The sequence below is a fragment of the Rhinolophus ferrumequinum genome, chromosome 16 (assembly GCF_004115265.2).
Source record: "Rhinolophus ferrumequinum isolate MPI-CBG mRhiFer1 chromosome 16, mRhiFer1_v1.p, whole genome shotgun sequence".
In the NCBI taxonomy this organism is placed as follows: domain Eukaryota; kingdom Metazoa; phylum Chordata; class Mammalia; order Chiroptera; family Rhinolophidae; genus Rhinolophus; species Rhinolophus ferrumequinum.
In genome coordinates, this window is record NC_046299.1 from 4,898,131 (window position 1) to 4,916,963 (window position 18,833).

Sequence of the window (18,833 nt, forward strand, 5' to 3'; positions counted from 1 at the left end):
ACTGGAAAGCTGGACCGTGCAGCCGCGCGTGCTCTTGGCAGCCGGGCGCTCGGGGCCCGGCGGCCACTTCTTCTTGGGGCGGGGATGTGTGCGCTCCGGGCGCCCGCGCCGCCACCGAGCCACGTCTGTGCCGCCGGGGCGCGCAGCCCAGGAGGCTCCCAGCACCGAGCCGTCCCGGGGGTGGGCGAGCGCGGGCTCTGGGCGGGACCCTGGCGGGGGACCCTGAGCGGTCTCTAGGACCCGCGGGACGCCGCCGGCGGGCGGGGTGCGGGGGAGACCATAATTTGTTCCGTGGTAATGAGACGGTGACTGTTGGCCGTGGATCCATTTCACAGGCCTGCCCTCTCTCACTAACGATCTTCCTCGTCCCCGGGCCAACTCGGACAGCTTGCTCATTTACTGCAACGGTCAAGGCTGGCTGGTGCCAGAACAGCGCGCGCGCGCACACACGGGGTGGGGGGGGGAGAAACTTTTTTAAAAAAATGAAAGCCTAGACTGGCTCGTCGGCGGCGCGGGCGCTGCGCGAGGGGTTCGGAGCTGACTCCCCGCAGCAGGAAATCCCTCGGGTCGCGACGTCCGGCCCCCGCTCGGCGCCCGCGTGGGATGGTGCGCGCTCGCGGACGGGCACCGAGAGCTGCAGCACCGAAGGCCGGCCACCATGGCAGCTCGCCTGCCGCCCGCGCCCCCCGCCCGCGCCCTCCTGCTCGCCCTGGCCGGGGTCCTGCTGGCGCCTCGCGCTGCCCGAGGTAAGTCGCCGAGCCCAGGAAGCTCCCTGCCGGTTCCCCGGCTCTCCTCTCTCTCCTGCCGCCTGGGGTCACCCGCTGGCTGGGGACTTGCCCCAGGTGGCCCCTCACGTAGCACCGGGGGGACGCCGAGTGGCGGGGCTGCCTCGCGAGGCGCGCACCGGGTTGTGTCTGCGGAGCCCCCGGGCTCCAGCTCCCCGCGCAGAGAGGAACCCCCCTCCAGGTGCCAATTCCCGGGGGAAGGAGGGAAAGCTTGGCTGAGGGCCTGGAAGCCGCCAGCGCGTAGCCCGGACGGCATGGCCTCGGGGCTGCGCCCCCATCCCCTGCCCTCTCGGGTGTCATTTGCCAGGCTGTCTCTCTGTCTTGACAGTTACACGTGTCGCCAGGGATGATGTGCGTCGAGTCATCTTACCCTGTCCCTTGGTGAATCTCCCCCACCCCAAACTTTGGGTCAAGCCTCCCTGAGGGTTCTCTTTCCATACCTCCTCCCCAAGGGGTACACTAGGGGGACAGACGCACAGTAACCACGCAGGTGAGCCATCCGCTGCTCCTCAGGTGTGCGTTCCACAGCGGTCTCCATTTCTTAAAAAAGACTTTTGCCTACTTTATTTTTCGTTCCCTCTTTTGTTAATTCCGGATCGCTCCCCAGTTGCCATTGGCGGCCAAACTTGAGCAGAATTTTTCCGTCGCCCGCCACTCGGTCAGTTTCTCGACCATAAATAATCGCTTAAATCAACCTTGTGCAAAGCGACAACTCATTTCGAAGTTAAAGTATGGATATTATAGCTGTTTTATAGATCTAGATTTTCCCGAGTTGTATCACCCTGAAAGTGGGCAACTGTGGAGCCTTTCTTTTTGCATAATGAGGACTCACCCAGCAGGTGCCTTTTTAAAAATTCGAAGCTTATCCTCGTCGCCGCCGCCGCCCCCACCACCTCTGCCGCTAGAGGCGCTGTCTGTCCAGCAATGAATGATTAGCCGTGACCTCCAACTCTAAATTTCTATGGTTCTATACACAGACATTTCTTTTCAACGACTAGCCTCAATCACGAACAGTTACCACTTTATGGTACGTTTTATTCTGCAATTGCCACAGCTACCCTCCACCCCCACCGCATTACTGCAATGTGGCTAAAACCCAGCTCTCGTTAAAAGCCACACAGCAAGGAAGACCAATTGGGGGAATTAATGATTAAAACGAGGGTTGCACAAAGCGATGAAGAAGCAGCAAGAAAGCCAAGAAAGAATGCAGCTGACTGGCTGGTTAAAGTACTCCGTGACCTGCGGATGAAAATAGTAGTACTCAGAAGTGTTTTTGAAAAACTTTTGTACAAATTGGTTCTTTAGAATGTTTCTTGAGAAAGAACTTTTTAAAAACTGAAACAATCTCAAAATGTGTGCCTGAGGTGCCCTTGAACTTGGCATATGCTCTATACACATAAACAGAAGTCCACTGCGTATGGATGATATTATTTTTTTACAGGCAAATGTTTACTAAATCAAGCTAATAATGGGAAAGGATTTCACGGAGGGCGGGGGCTTTTATTATTTTATGACTGCATCTTTGGTGGAGACAGTTTTTCCTTAGGATAGATGACTCAGAAGAGAAAGCCAGGTTGGCCTAAACAGTTTGAATAGGTTACATGTTGTGATACTCCAGGATTCACTGCTTGTTTACCTTGGGTCCTCAGTATTAAGTCTTAAACCTATCAATGCCCCAAATCATAGCACTGAGGTTGTTTTAAAAAATCCAAACATATAATGAAACATTTCTTCGTGTTGGCAAGAGAAAAGGAGGAATTGTTACTTGTTGAAGGCAGAGTACATCCTGGGGTTTGTCTTCCTGTGTGTTACCCTGAGCCCCAGAACAATTGCCTAGTTCGTACCCTTCAGTGGCGTGTCACCCCTAATAGGTCCAAAACACAACCTTAGACCCCAAACCCTCTACTCCTGAATCCATTCCTTCCCCAGTATTCCCAACTCAGTAATAACAGTCTCTGTCTTCTCCAGATGTGTCATGCTAACACCTGGGAAGTCAACCCTGAGTCACCCCTTTCTCTCCATAAGCCACCAAGCTCCAAAACGTATTCCCATCTACCTGCTGCCCTCCATTTTAAAGTGTGCCTTCCCTAACACATACTACCTTTTTTTTTCTTTATGTCTTCTGCAGAAGCCTCTTCTCTCTAGTATGGTGGCCTCCTTCCTGGTCTGCTGACTTTCCCACCTGTCCCCATGTGGTGTGTTCCAACACCACATCCAAAGTCCTTGTTGTCAATCGTGACTTAGATCGTGCGGGTTTCCTGTTTAAAATTCCCCAGTGGCTTTCTGTGGCTCTCAGGAAAGAAAAATCCAAACCTCTAGATAACCTAATCCCTGTTTTTCCTCTCTAATCTCCTTTCTTACCATTCTTGCCTTGCTCACTGTACCCCAGCCACTCTGGCTTCTCTTTTCTCCAGCTTTCCAATATAGTATCGCTGTAATTTTTAAACATAATATTTAATGTTTGCATTGTGAAGACTGCAAATACTATTCACAGTTGAGCCACCCAGTGTTCTGTGATTCCATTTTATCCCTCTTGCAACTTTTTGTTTTTCCTAGAGTTAATCATTGTTTTTTTTTTTGTTTTGTTTTGTTTTTACTGTTTTGCTTTGTTTCCTGTGTACTAATCTCTACTTGCAAACTTTCTGAGAGAACTATTCAAGTCCTTTCAGCATTACCAAACACATCAGGTAACCTACCCGTTATTTTTTCTTGGTGTCCTCTCTCCTGGAGCCCTTGTCCTCCTGTTCAAATATAAACTGGTTACTTTTTAGGCATACAGTTTGTTTCAGTACTACCCTTATCACCAAGATGCTAAAAATTGCTCTGGTAGCCATCCTGTACTGGATCACTTGTTTTCTGAGCACCACAATTGTCCCTTTCTTAGTTTATTCCTTGTTTTTTGTGGAGCACATTTTCTAGTAATTTCCTGAGGAAGGGGGTATGGGAGGTAAACTTTTCTGATAACTTATTAGAATGCTTTCTTTCACCTGCAAATAACAGAAAACCTGACTACAGCAATTAAAAAACAATATTTTTTCTTTACCTTTAGGTAACATGCAGTTGTGAAATAGCTGGTGTAGCATGTCAGTTGTACTGTTAGGAAATCAAGCTCTTAGTTTTGCTTGTATCCGCCATTCTTACATGTTGACTTTTGCCGTACGTTTACTGCCTCATGGTCTCATGATGGCTGCTGTACCTTTTGGCATTATGTCGGCATTTCCAGCAGCAATAGTATAACTGACCGGTTAAGCCTGGGGTCTTGAGTACAGAACTTCTCTGTTACAGTATCTCCAGAAAACACATCTCCTAGTCTGTTGGGGAGTGAGAGGAAGTCACCTAGCTCTGCTGACTTTGTAAGGAACCTAGGGCTCTAACTTCTCCTTGGGTGGTCATTCAGCCCAGCTGTGTTGGCCACCAGTGCCTCCCATCCCCAAGCCTTCCTGGGGTTCTGTGCGTCCATCTCACCTTCTTGATGGCTTCCCTCCTCCCGAGGCAACAGGGCTCCAGCTAAGTAGGTAACCACTTATCTGTCCTCTTCCATCTTCCAAAGCTTTGTTGCTTTCTCTCGCCTGTTGTTACCTTCTCTCCAGTTTTTTTATTGTTATTATTATTCTTTATCGCAGGGTTTTAAGAGGGAGTGCAGATAAGCACCTGTGGGTCTCCCATGTACATCTAGAAGTCAGTCCATGCTGTTACTACTACACTCTGCATACAGACATGTTTCCTTTCCCTCACTTGTCATTTTGCTCTTTTTATTCCTTCCTTGTAGAAACAAAAATTACACCCATTTTTAAATGTTTTGAAACTTTCTTTGAAAAATCTATATATACTCAAAGTCAACATATACCTAATTAGATAGATGATGCAGCTGTGGGAACTGTAAAGATTATTTTTTTCTGTTTTTAGGCAGTGCAGCTACATCATCTAAAGAAGCGAAGCATATTTCTTCCTGGCGTAGACGATGCTGTAATGAGCTCATTACAGTTGCAAAAATTTTTTTTGTTTTTGAATCAGACTGTGTTCCAGAGGCCTTTTTAAGCTAAATTGTTCCTGCAGCATCTATAATTTATAAAGACAGGTGTGAGAAACATTTTCAGATGTTTCTTCTGTACCAAATGGCCAGCCTGATAGCCCTTTGGCTGTGCGCCCATCGGGAGCTGTATTAAACAGCCCTGGAGGATGTACAATTCTTTAATCATTAGCATTCTGGGATTGAGAAAGGGAAGTTGGTATAATCTAGACAGAATGTTTTAGGAAATAGCTTCTGTGCATTTGTAGTGGCTGTTTCTTTATGGGTTTTTTGTTGTTGTTTGTTTGTTTTTTTTTTAGTATTTTATGAAACCTAAAGTTTTTATACCAGCACAGTTGAAAAAAAGCATTTATTGAGTGCTTTGGTGTCAGGAGTTGTTCTAAGGTCTTTGCATGCATTGTGTCATCCAATCCTCGGGGAAGAATTGTGTTGTTTTTCCTGTTATTACCCTCACTCCACAGAGGAGGAAACTATGGCTTCAAATGGTGAGTATTTGCTAAGTGTCAGACGCAGGGCCATCTCTAGGCTGCCTCATGATGGAGACCATGCCTTAACCTAACCAGGATAAACATTTTATAATCTCTGTACTCTGTCTTTGGAGTGATTATAATGTTGATAGCAATGTGATTTTAATTTAGTTTGGTTTTAATCAGAATGATAATGTATTTCAAATAAACTTTATTTGCCAATTGAAATGTACACATTGAATATCATGCTCCCTAACAGGCAGCCATTTCAGTCTTCATGCTCCAGCTCAATTTTCATTCTCCTTCCTTGTGCTTTATTTAATGCCCAATATGCCATGGCTCCAGTTGATAGATGGGATGGAGAAGCTGAATAATTCAGCATCATATTGGTATTTTGTAGCCTTTAAGCTTTTATGTCATTCCTAAGGCTGCATTAGGAGCTCAGTTTCTAGGCAAGTGCTTAAAAATTGGGCAGTTTTATCGGGCTAATTCTGGACCTCCTGTCTGTCCACCTGCTCCTGGAAGCTGTGGCCTCCCCGGTCAGCTTAGATGACCCATTCTTAGAACTGTTGATGTACCCCAACATGTCACCCCCCAGCAGGGCATGGTGAGCACTGTGTTTTGACCAATCGCTTCCTTGTTTTGTATTTTGCACTATTTGTAATCAAAGCCAAGATAGGATTTAAGCATTTCTTATGAGGTTTGTATTCACATGACTCTGAATATCATCAGACAAACTGGTTTTGCTTTTTTGTTTTTTAAATCCTGGGCTATTTGGTAGTGTTCTTGGGAGCCTGAATTAGGATTTAGCGTCTGTCTTATGTCTTAAAGTACAATGGGATGGATGTATTCCTGAAGTGAAGTATACTAAGTACGATTTCTGAACTAAAATCATTTTTCCGGCCACTTTCTGTATAATTGAGATATGATCATGAAAAAATGATTGAAAAAGGATTATGGTCCCTGTCATCTCTTCTCTTATAAAATGTGAAATATGTTAAAAGTTGGAAAAATGACATAGAATAAGTCACGCACCCATCTTCTTCTCAACCAGATTTCTACATGTGCTTTGTAAAATTGAAAGATGTAAAATGTTAAAGATATTTTTATAACGATCCCCTGTCCACCTTACCCATCCAATTCTTCCTCCTCCTGCAGACGCAACCACTATTCTGAAGTTGGTGGGTTTATGTGTAAATACATATCCCTAATCAGTATTTGATATCAATTTTGTATTTAAATTTTATATAAATGGGACTCTACTGTAGACGCCAGCCTTCCGTAACTTGCTTTTTAAAAATGAATATATTTTTAAAGACTCATTCATGTTGATATATGTGCTTGCTTCATTCCTTTTAATTGAATGACTGGACCATAAATTGTGTACTCCTCTATGGATAAATGTCTCTTTTCCCCAACTTTTTGATAGTGTGATGGAGCCCGGCTACTTGTATCAACCTCCTTACATGTAGGCGTGAGCTCTAGAGAACCTGTTGCAAATGAATTGTTGAGTTGTAGAGCATGCCAATTTTCTACTTGAACGTATTCTACACTGTTGCTTTCTACGTTGGTTGTACCAATTTACATGCCTACTTTCTTAAGGAGGTGTGGTTATCCACGATTTTTCCAATGCTTAGCATTTTCGTACGTAAATGTTGCCAAGCTGGTTGTGAAATGTTTCATTGCTTTTATTGACATTTTCCTGATTACGAGAGACACTAAGATTCATTTTATGTGTTCATTTTGTTCTTTGTATTTATTCCTTGAATTACTTATTCTTATCATTTACCCATTTCTCTTCTGACGTTTGGTTTAAGAAATCCTTCTCTCTTTCCTAAGGTCCAAAAGGTATTTGTTACAATTTCTTCTAAATTTTAGCTTTCTGCTATTCACTCTTAGTATACCTTGAATTTTTTTTTGTTTTTTATGGTATGAGGTCGGCATCTATTTTCCCCCATGTAGATAAGATAACCAATTATCCTAATGACATTGATTGAATCCTCTCCCCTTCTGATACCGTGTTTCCCCGAAAAAGAGACCTAACCGGAAAATAAGCCCTCGCATGATTTTTCAGGATGACATCCCCTGAACATAAGCCCTAATGTATCTTTTGGAGCAAAAATTAATATAAGACCTGGTCTTATTTTTGGGGAAACATGGTAAACACCAAGTATAGACAGATATGCTTCTGGGTTCCTTGTTCTGTTGGACTGTTTGTCCTACTTCCAGTATTACACTATTTTCAGTATTCTACACTTTATAAGGAGTGTTACATGTTTAGATTGGTCAGCACACAGTGGTGCAGATGGCAGACACTGAGACCAGCTTGCAGGGGTTTGCATCTCAGCTGTGTCACCTAGTTACTGACATGTGATCTAAGGAAAGTGATTGACCATCCTGTGTTTTCGAGTCTTTCCCAGTTTTAGTACTGAGAATCTCACATCGAAGAAAACCCCTCAGTGCTGGGCAAATTGTGATGGTTGGTCACTCTAAACCTCAGACAAATTACGTAATCTTTGTTTCTCCCTCTATGAAATGATCGCAATCATAGTATCTGCCCCCACAGGGGTGTGGGGAAGATTAAACGAGATAATACATGGAGAGCACATTGAATAGCTCCTGGCTCATGCTAAGTGCTCAAAAAAGGTTAATTTCAGTTCTGTTCATTTAAATGTTATATATTAGTTTCCACAATGTTAGTAGTCCTGTAACATTTTTAATATTTGCACTTTGGGTAACAAAGGGTAAAGGTGGTCAATAAGTGGCCTCCTTCTAAATAATACTACAGGCCGAGAATGCTTTAATGTCTGTCATCACTCCTCCCATTTATTATTGCTATTTTCTAGCATTTTCTACCATTTTGAAACTCATCTCATAAATATATATATATACATATATATTAACAAAGCCTACCACCATATATATATATATATATATATATACATATATAAAAACAAAGCCTACCACCAACATATATATATATATATATATATATAAACAAAGCCTACCACCATATATATATATACACACACACACACACACATATATATGCATATATATATACACACACATATATATATATATATATATATATATATATATATATATATATATATGTTGGTGGTAGGCTTTGTTTTTGTTTTTAATAGTCCTTTGCTTATTTTGGTTTATCTAATGTTATCAGTTCCTTTTTTCCATCAGGGCTCCTTGCAAACCATTTCTGCCTCCTAGTAGATGTGATTTGCTTCTTATCAAAGTAGTGTTCCATTGAGAATCTAAGTAGCTTATTCTTTGTATTTGTTTGCCTGGAAAATGTTTGTTCGCTCTTTTCCATGAATGTTAAGTTAGGTTTGCATAAGATTCAAGTTTGACAGTTGTTGTCCTTTAGCGGATTACCTGTTGTATCCCGGCCTCTACTGTTACTGTTGAGAAGTCTTTAGCCTAATGATGGTTTCTTTGTGCTACACCTGCCTTTTTCTCTGGTTGTTCTTTGTTATTTTTGGTTCTGTAGTTTTATTATCATGTTTTTTTGATATGGATGTATTTTAAATTTGTGTTTATGGCCTTGCTCTGCTTCTTGAATCCAATCAATTATGGAAAATTCTTAGCTATTATCTCTTTAATTATTGCCTTGTCTTTATTTTCTCTATTACCTTCTTTGGAACTTTTATTATATGTAATTGGATCTTATCATTCAGTTATCTTGTTTTTAACTTCTCTTTGTCTCTTCATCACTCTGCTTTGTAATCAGGGTGATGTCTCCAACTCTAAATTCCATTTCACAATTCTCCCTTGCTGAGTCTAAATTGCTACTTAAACTGTCTATGGGCTTACTTTGCATTTTCTATTGCCTTTAATTTTTTCATTTGTGGAAGCTTTATTTTGTCCTTTTTTTCAAGCCTGCTAAATCTTTTACAAATAATGTCCTTTCGTTATGGTCTCTATGTATGCTTCTGTGTCTTTAAAACTTTTGGATATATATGTTGTTATCCCTTTCTGATTATTCTGTCATCTCGTTCTTCGGGTGTTGAGTCTGTATTGTCATGGATTATCTCTTCCAATGCCTTGGCTTTTGAATTTTGAACTCATTTTCAATTTCCTTTCCCTCCACCACTACCCTCTCTGCAGGAGTCCTGTGTACCTTGGATTATAAAAGGTCCAGTGGAACAGTTTGTTTCCTTATCATAGGTGTTTCAAGGGTTTCACTTATCTGAGCCCAGTTTTTGTGTTAATTTTTCATTTGGGGAATTTTACTCCACATGGTTATTGTAATTTTGGTCTCTACATGGGTATGGCAAAGATTCGACATTTTTCCTTCTCTTGGGAGGTTCCCTGTCACAAGCTCTCTGGGTATGCGTGCCACTTTACAATTTCCCTGGCGCATTTTGTAGACTTTTGTTTCAGCCCCTTGAACTTGGGAAGGGCAGTCCTGTAAGACCCTAGCTTTACGTAAAGCTCTCAGCTCGTGTTACCATCTCATGCATTTGAGATCATATCTCCTGTCATTAAAATTACATCTCCTAGATGGAAGGCCTGCATCTGCCGAGCCTCGTGGATTTCCATGGTACTGGCCATGTTTTAATGCTCTGGCTATAAATTCCCTTTTTATTTATGGATCCTGGTAATTTCCTTTCCTTTCTTTCTAGTTCAGTTATGTCTATACTATTAAAATGTCACATTTTATTTAGCATTTTTATGTGGTTGTTGTGGGAAGCTTTTCTCTCTGTATCAGCTGAGTCCACCACACTTTCAGAACTGGAAGCTCCCAACATTGAGTCTTTCGTTCTCTGAGCCCACACATTTATTGGCCTACTATAATCCGATTGGGCCAGGAGCTGGGGATATGATGGTAGGATAAACGGACACAGCCCCTGCCTCCTGGTATGGAGAGGGAGTGGATCCTAAAGATGTGCAGAAATCGAGATGGACCCACCTGGCCCCCTGATTCTCCACTTCAAACACTCCAAAAACTTGGTCAGCAAAGGGAGTCAGCTGCTTTCCCGCTGTTGTGTTCGTCTTTGCCTTGGCAGCTGCGGGGGTGAGATGTGCTGACGATGGGGCCAAGCACAGCTTTGGGGGTGAAGCCATCAGCTGTTCCCATCTCCCTCTGGCTGAGGCAGAATGAACAGCTGGGAAACAAGAGCACATACACTCCCAGAAGCTGCTCCTCTGCCAGCGGAGGTGTCAACAGAATTCCATTCATGTGAGCCTTCCAGGGGCGCATATTGAATTCGTTCCATACTTTAAAATTCGAATATAGAGAGCGGATTGTACAGTGGGGTAAGCTGACGACTGAAGCACTCATCTGTACATCTTTGTGAATCGTGGAATGCAGAGTGTGATCCCATGGAGATTGATTTCTCCAGAAAAATCAGATGTCTGATTCATCACTAAAATTTGGATTTAGTCGATTCAATCCATTAGGTTGTACTTGTAGTTTCTTAGCAGGGAAAATCTGTTCCTTCAAGCAAAATTTATTCACCTGAAGTGAATGGTTCTCCTGGAACTTCCTGTCCCAGTTACACATAGTTCAGTCTTTTCTCTTCTTCTTGTCTCTGTTCACCCTTGAAAAGTGCATTTCAAACGTCCTTCATTCTTATTCAGTACGCGTGAGAGCCACGACATTGGTCACAGAGGCTCAGCAAGAAAAGGGTGACAGAGGGACTGCGTAGGATGTGGGTTGAGAAGCCACGCCAAAGCCACTCTTTTAAAGCACTAAAAAGTCCCTCATAGAAGCTTCTGTTTCTCTTAGAGGCATAAATGATATCAGATATTGAGGTGTGTTCACCCACCCTGAGGCTGCGTCCACGTGGGTGCCCAGGTGCAGAGGGCTGTGTGTTCTCACTGGGTAGTAAAGAAAAAGAGGCTGCTGGGGTCCTGGCGGAAGGCGGGTTGCGTGAGGAGGCATGACTTGAGTCAGGCTTGGCCTCTTTATAGCAGTGGGACCCGAGGAACCTGCGAAATGTTTCTGAACCTCAGCTTCCTGTTTGTCAGAGAAGAATAAGGACAGAGCCTACCTTACTGGGTGGCAGTGAGCGTCGAATGAGAATGTTGGGCAAAGCGTCTTGTACTTTACCGTCTTTCCTTTAGCTTGGTACTACTGCGTGCTGTTAATATTTCCATTTTACAGATGAGGGGACTAAGGCAAAGAGAACTTGTGATTTGCGTTAGCTCCTGCGTCTTATAACAGGCTGAGCCAGGACCCAACTAGATGGTTGATTTCAGAGCCATGTGATGACCCACTGGGCTACCACGGAAAAAACCATGACTTCCAAGAGCCCTTCCAATGCTGGGACCTTCACAGCTGTCCCTGGGGTCTCGGGTTTGAGGAGAGACCAGCTCATCTTTCCAGGAAGGCCCTGACGTAGAGCATTACTTGAGACCTTCACTGCGTTGGTCTTAGGGGCTTTTCCTGGCACGGGGCCCTGATAGGAAAGATAGGACTAGAAACCCATTTTCAGGGTCCAATGTCTGTGACCCTTTGTTTTTGCATTAATGGAATATGTGGACTTGGGTAAAATGTGTTTTCTCTACAGGGGGAACTTACTGTTCAGTAATTACATATATTGCCTTCTGTTCTCTCTCACAAATAAAATGCAGGACTCACCCCACCCACATTTATCCATCATGGTTATAGAAAATATTTAAATTATAAATGCACATACATGAGCATATTAGTTATCTATTGCTGTGTAACAAGTTACCATGACCTAATGGTTAAAAAGTCCACACATTTATGATCTCACCGTTTTTGTGGCTCAGCAATATCGGCACAGCTTAGCGGGAAGCTCCTGTTTCTTTCAGAGACTACAGTCAAGGTGTCAGCCAGGGCCCGGGTCTCATCTGCAGGTTGGAAGGGTTCTGCTTCCAAGCCCACACGCTTATTGGCAAATTCCGTTCCTTGAGAGCTGGTGCGCTGAGGGTCTCAGGTCCTGGCTGGCTGTTGGCAGCCTTCCCTCACCTCCCTCACAAGCAAGCCTCTCCAGCAGTGCAGCTTGCTTCCTCGAAGCAAGCCAGCTTAGAAGGCAACAGTCAGCCGGAAAGACAAAAGTCAGTTTTTGTAATCTCATTATGGAAGTTACCCCCATATTCTGTTGCTTATACCAAGTCAGTTCTCTGTCAAGGGGAGGAGATAATACAAGGGCACGAATCCCTGGAGGCAAAGGTCATTGGGAACCATCTTAACAGTCCGTCTACCACAATGAGTTCCTTATAATTAGATAATGAGCACTGTTAATATCAGGTATGGCTTTGACAACTGGAAGCTTCTGTCTGCAAGGGTGTCTCCTTACCAGTACAGGGATGCAGTCTCCTGCTAGGAAGGTGGTTCTGTGTTCCTGCTTCTTCCTTCCTTAGCTGTTCCACTGTTCCATGTCCTTATCATTACAAAGCACATCGCTGCTGCCTGACAGTTCTTTCCCTCCCGTAACCTCCAGCATTTGGCCTAACTCCCACTTAGCGTAGCCGTCATTTCTTCAGGGGTATCTTGTTCTCGGTCCTTGCCGCCCCACTCCAGTCGAGGAGAGGTCCCTGTTAGGTGAGTTCTCAGCGCTCTCCGTTTCTCCAGCAGAGGACTTAGCATGTTATCATCACCGGTTTGTCTCCCCGGTTAGAATTTAAGTTCCAAGCCGACAGAGACCACATCCATCTTACTCTCCGCTGTCCCCAGCACTTAACACAGCATAGCTGCTCGATAAATATTGGCACAATGAGTGAACAGCCCCACTTCATGTGCTTCTTTCCCATTTCAACAAATGCGGTTCACTAAGCTCTACCCTTAAATGTTTGTCTCTGTGTGACATTTCATGTAAACGAATTAGCACATTTGGAAAATCGTTTTTAGAAACACCACGTGTCCTAGTATTTGGTACAGAAGAGGTAGTTAGTGTCTCTGAGTGATCTAAAAGAAATCACTCGAAAGAATCTTGTGAAATGAGTTGAATGTTATTTTTACATCGGGTAGAAAATGTGAGCTGATAATTTAATAAACATCAGACGCGGCCTGGACCCTTTGCAGCGTGTTCTTGTGGGCTCCCTGAGTAGCGCAGAGATGGAAGGATGTAAGGAATGACTGCACGCTTGGGTTTGGATTTTCTGTAGCTAGTGTCTAGTGACCTACTGAAGAGACACTTAACTGTCTACTCACGTTTTTTCTTTTCATCCCCCTCCCACATCGAACTTTTGATGTGATTTTGACCCCAATGAGTCCAAGTTCAAAATGACATTCTAAAGCAAAGCTCGACTTCATCAACTACAAAAGCAACAAAAAGCAGAACCCAAAACCCCACACCAGGCTCATTTGCAAATCACAAATTTTACTTTGTTTTGTATTATTTCCTTACATTGACCTTTATAAATAATAAAAATATAAATAATAAAAAAATATATTATTTTTATAAATAGGACACAACTTTCTTAAAGCGGTGCCCTATTTATTTTTATAATACATTTCTCTCTTGGTGGTTTACCATCAATCTTTTGTAGAAAGAGCGTAAAACCTAAGCCTAGATTACAACATTTTGAAGTAGCTTATCAAAGGAGTAGTGAACGTGTTGCTGAAGCGTGTTCATATAAATAAGAACCGGTGGCCTAATGAGGCGTGATTCTGGGAATAAGGATAACATACTAGGTCCACAAGTTAGCATGCCATTCTTTTCTGTTTCTATACGGTTGATCCTTGACCGACACAGGGATTAGGGGTGCTGACACCCTCCCCGCGCTGTGCAGTCAAAAATCCACTTATAACTTTGACTCCCCCCAAAACTGAATTATTGTTGATTTTGCAGTTGTTAGATGGGTAGTATTCTATAAATGGCATAACTGTTTGATGGTGTTTTCAAATCTTCCGTAAGCTTACTGATTTTTTGTTTACCATTTTTATCACAGACTAGGAAAGTAGTATAACTTTTAACTAGAGTTGTCAATTTATCTATTTCTCCTTTTATTTCTATCAGTTTTCTTCATGTGATTTGAAACTCTTATTAGGTTTATACACATCTAGGATTATTATGTCTGCTTGATGAAATGACCCATCTATTGTTGTGAAATGTCCTCTTTATTTCAGATAGTAATTCTTTTCTTTAAGTCTACCTTGACTGATATTAATATAGCCAGCTCAGCTTTCTTATGCATGTTATAGGCATATGTATGCATGGAGTGTCTTTTTCTATTATTATTGTTATTATTATTATGTTACTTTCAACGTGTCTATGTATTTATGCTTAAAGTGCATTTCTTGTGAACATTAAATAGTGGACCTTGCATTTTAATCCATTCTGAGGGCCTCTTCCTTTAACAATGGAACACTGAATCCAATTACTCATAATCTAATTAGTCATATGGGGAGTTAAGTTCAGGATCTTGCTAGTTCTTTTACATTTGCCCAATGTATTTTTGTTTCTTTTTTTCTTTTCCTGTTTTCTTTTGGATGAGTAGTTTTAGTATTCCATTTTTAAAGTTATGTTTGTTAATTTGATTATGGTTAGCTTTTAGTGGTTGCTACAGGAATTAGAACCTCTAACTTACTTCACTTATCAGAGGAGTCATAGAAAAGAGCATGGTCTTGCTGTGAGATCCAGACAGTTATCGTGAAACTGGTATACCAGTGTTTTGCTCCAGTTTTATAGTTTTAGTTTTACATTTAAATCATTGATCCAACTAGTGTTCCTTTTGATATAGAGTGAGAATAGGAGCCCCCTTTCTTTTTAGATGGCTAACCAGTTGTGACCGCTCTTTTATTTCAATTGATTTGAATGCTACCTTGATCATATATTAAATTTTTGTACATGTTTGATTTGATTTCCTCATTTTAATTCGCTTCTATTTAGTGCTATCCATGGAGTAGTACTGCATGATTAATTATTGCTACGTGATCTTTCTAATGTCTGGTAGATCTAAAATCCTCACACAGTCCTTTCAGAGTTTTTCTGTACCATCTTATTTTCCATATAGACTTTAGAATCTAGAAGAAAGCTCCATAAATGTGAGCAGGATTGCACTGAAATTGCTGATACACTCAGAGAGGAGCAAACACCTTCTAAAGTGTGTGTGGTGCTGCTGTCAGCCTTCCAGAAGCTACCTTTATGGTCTTCCCACCTGCTTTTCTGAAGACTCTCTATCACCAGCTAGTGGCATTATTGTTGTTGATTGTCACCACATCTTCTGTGCCAATTTTGTAGGTTAAAATATTTCAGTTCACATTTGAAATTCATTGCTGAGGTTTTCGGCGTCTTAATAGGCAAACCACTCTTCCCTTCTTAAATTCAGAATGAATTGATTATGCAGGAGGCTGAATGTGTGGCAGCAAACTGTCAGTTACTACTGGAAAGCTAATTGGAGAATTTGGCTCTCGGTCTGTGGCTGAGTGGGCTTGTTGGTTCCTGTCCAGATCTGAGAGTCATCAGTCTTGCTGACAGTATGGGATCTTACCTCACAGGGTCACTACCCTTATCAGAGGGCAGAGGGCAGAGCAGAATGAATGCACCGTACACCGATCCAAGAAGAGAGGGAGAACCCTGAGGGAACTGGGTTCCTTCTCCCAGTCTCCTGTCATACAGGTCACTGTGCCCTCCCCTGAGGAGTCGGGCGTGGAGGGGAGACCCGGAGTAAGTTCATGCACACGGAACAGGGACGAGAGTGGGGGTCGGGGAGAGGGAGGAGATCCTCTTTAAACACTAATGCAGTTGAATTTTCCCCTCTTCTGTTTATCAATAATTTGTGATTCTTTTCTTTTCTTTTTCTTTTTTTTTTTTTTGGATTCTCAGTTCACATCCTCCGGTCACTTTGTTATTGAGGTATTTGTCTTCTCTTACTAATTTGTTAAGAGCTATTTATATATTTCCCACTACCCTGTCGTGAGCCATAATTTTGGATGAACAGCCGTATAATCCATTTCTTACTAAGCGTTTTTAGGTGTTTTTTTTCCTAGTTACTTTTATGGTCATTATAAATGGGATCCGATTTTATTGTAGTAATGGTGTTTTCTTGTATTGATTTACTCATATACATTCTGGACGTGGCCTGTTTATTAAAACGTCTTGCTGTTTTTAGTAGATGTTCAGTTGGTTTTCTTGGGTTTCGTAGGTAACTAATCATAGCACCTATAATTTCTCTTTTCTAACATTTATTTCTCTGAAGTCTTTTTTATTGCTTTCTTGCATTCTTTCAAATAAAGAAGTTTCAGAAACCTGTGCAACTAGCAGGCATCCCTGTTATGCTTTGGTCTTTCACGTGAAGGCCCTTGGGTTTCACCACTGATTATGATATTGACCATAGGTGTCAGATGCAAATTCATTATTTTAAGGAAGAATCTATTTCTAGTTTTCATATAGGAATCTTTTTAAAATCAGCATTGGATGTTGAATTTTATTAACTGTCTTTTAGGCACTTACTGAGGCACCATATCTTTTTTTTTCTCTCTCTTTTAATCCTTTGAGCTACTGATATAAATATTCCTTGACTTACTGCTATAACTATTCAGCGATGGAGTTCCCAATATCAAAACATCTTTACATTTGGGGGACATATCCAACTGTGTAAAGGTGTATCATGTTTTTAATATGCTGCTGAATTTAATTTCCTAGTGTTCTAATTAAGATTCTTTTACATCTATATTAAGAAGGCAAAGTGGTCTTATATCAGTTGTCTATTGACACAATAATATTGCCTAATCAATTAGCCCCAGATTCAGTGGCTTAAAACAGTAAAACATTTCTTTAGCTCCTGAGTCTGTGAGTCATGGATTTCCATCGGGCAGTTCTGGCCTTGGTGAGGCTTATGCCTGTGTTTGTGGGTCCACTGACCATTGACAGGGTCATGGGGCTATGGTCCACGTGTCTCTCCCATCCCTACAGTAGGTTTAGCCCAGGTACCTTCTCATGGGGGTACAGGAACAAATGAGCCCTAATGCTCAAGCCCATTTCCAACCTCTGCTTGAGTCTCACCTGTTAACATTTCATTGCCTGGTCAGGTAAGCCAACCCAGAATCTAGGTGAGGGGAAATCGGCACTACCTCTTGAGAGGAGATGCTCCAAAGCCAAATCTGAGCCCCAAAGCAAGGAGCTCACTGGGGCTCAGATAGAGGAAGGGTGAAGAATTAGGGCCATTCTAGCAACCAGCCGGAAGTTTCTTTGTCTTGCCTTTGTGCCTGTGTTTTTTGGGACAGTAAAAATAATATAAGAATCACCTATCTTTTGGGGCTTTAAAAACTCTCCCTTAACATTATCTGGGTCCAGCATATCCATAGGACAGAAATCTCTTAGAGATTTTTCAACTTCGTACGTGGTCATTGGTTTTGCTGTTTATTGAGCCAATTTTGGTAACATTGTTTCCTGGAAGATATTTTATCCATGTTTTCAGATTTATTAGAATAAATTATTTTTAAATTATTTGTAGTTGTAGCTTAATTGTAAATTAAATTTGATAGCTGTAATTATACCCATTTCTTATTTACAATTTATCTTTCTCCTTATTTGGATTTACCTGAGTTTGGGATATATATTTGGTCTGTCTGAGAATTGTCTTGGATTTATTAATCAAACCTATTGCCTTTATTTATAGCTTTTAATTCAGTACTTTCTGTTTTATGTCTTCTTCGTCTTTCATCGTTCTGTTTTTTTCCAGCTTAATGCATAGTTCATTTATATTCATATTTCTTGACAATAAATGCATAAAACTGTACATTTTCCTGTTAGTAAACTTTTGACCCCACCCCATCCCATATATTTTGATGTGTAGTATTCTTTAGATAGAATTTGAAACCTTTTCTTCCTTTAAAAATATTTTCCTTTTTCTGTGCGAATTGCTATTTGAAGATTGACATAAGCTGGCGTGTGGGACGGAATTTCTGTGACCACTGTGAACTCCAAGATCAAGGCGAGTGTCCATATAAAGATGTGAGAAACTTCCACCTCCTTCTTTTGCTACCACTCCAAAATCAAATGAGTATAGATTTAGAATTTCATTGCTTGAATATCTTTTTTGAGTATTTTTCCAAAAAAAATTTCTCAGCAGTGGTTACCTGCAGTCTTGCCATGGTCCATTCCGTGGCATTGCCTTTGCAGATGAATGCGTTAGAAAACTTAGATGTTCATGAGTACTTTTTATCCCCATGGATACTCCCCAGAGTTGTTTCGTTTTGTTTTTTGAATAGCCAACAAGTTTATTCTCAGCATGAAACTTTTTTTTCCATTAAAACCTGATTTAAAAAAAAATAGCGATGGAAATTGTGGTTAAATTTAAATGTCCTTTGCATGTATCATTGCCAGTAAAGTATACAGAATATAAAGAATTATGGGATTTTAGAGGCATATCAGAACCTGGAAGCTCACCCAGTCCTATTGTTACCAACTTTTTCATCATTCCCTCCATACATGTTCACAAGCACCTACTGTGTGCCAGATACTGTTTGCAGTTGTTCTGAATCCTCCTTCACTCCTCCTCCCAGGACATAAGATCACTGGTTATGAAACAGTTGAGGTTTGGTGGAGGGCAGGAGCCAATTGCGTGAAACGCACCAGCAGGATTGTGGGACACATTTTGGGGTTTTACCTT

General features: G+C 41.8%; 1 protein-coding gene across 1 annotated transcript in view; it reads left to right on the forward strand.

The window, feature by feature from the left end:
- Positions 1-298: 298 nt before the first annotated feature.
- ADAM12 (ADAM metallopeptidase domain 12) overlaps positions 299-18,833 on the forward strand; it is a 323,861-nt gene continuing 305,326 nt past the window's right edge. The window contains exon 1 of the mRNA XM_033131268.1: positions 299-746. Within this exon, the coding sequence (XP_032987159.1) occupies positions 659-746 (88 nt within the window). The 5' untranslated portion in view covers positions 299-658. The remainder of the gene's footprint in view (positions 747-18,833) is intronic.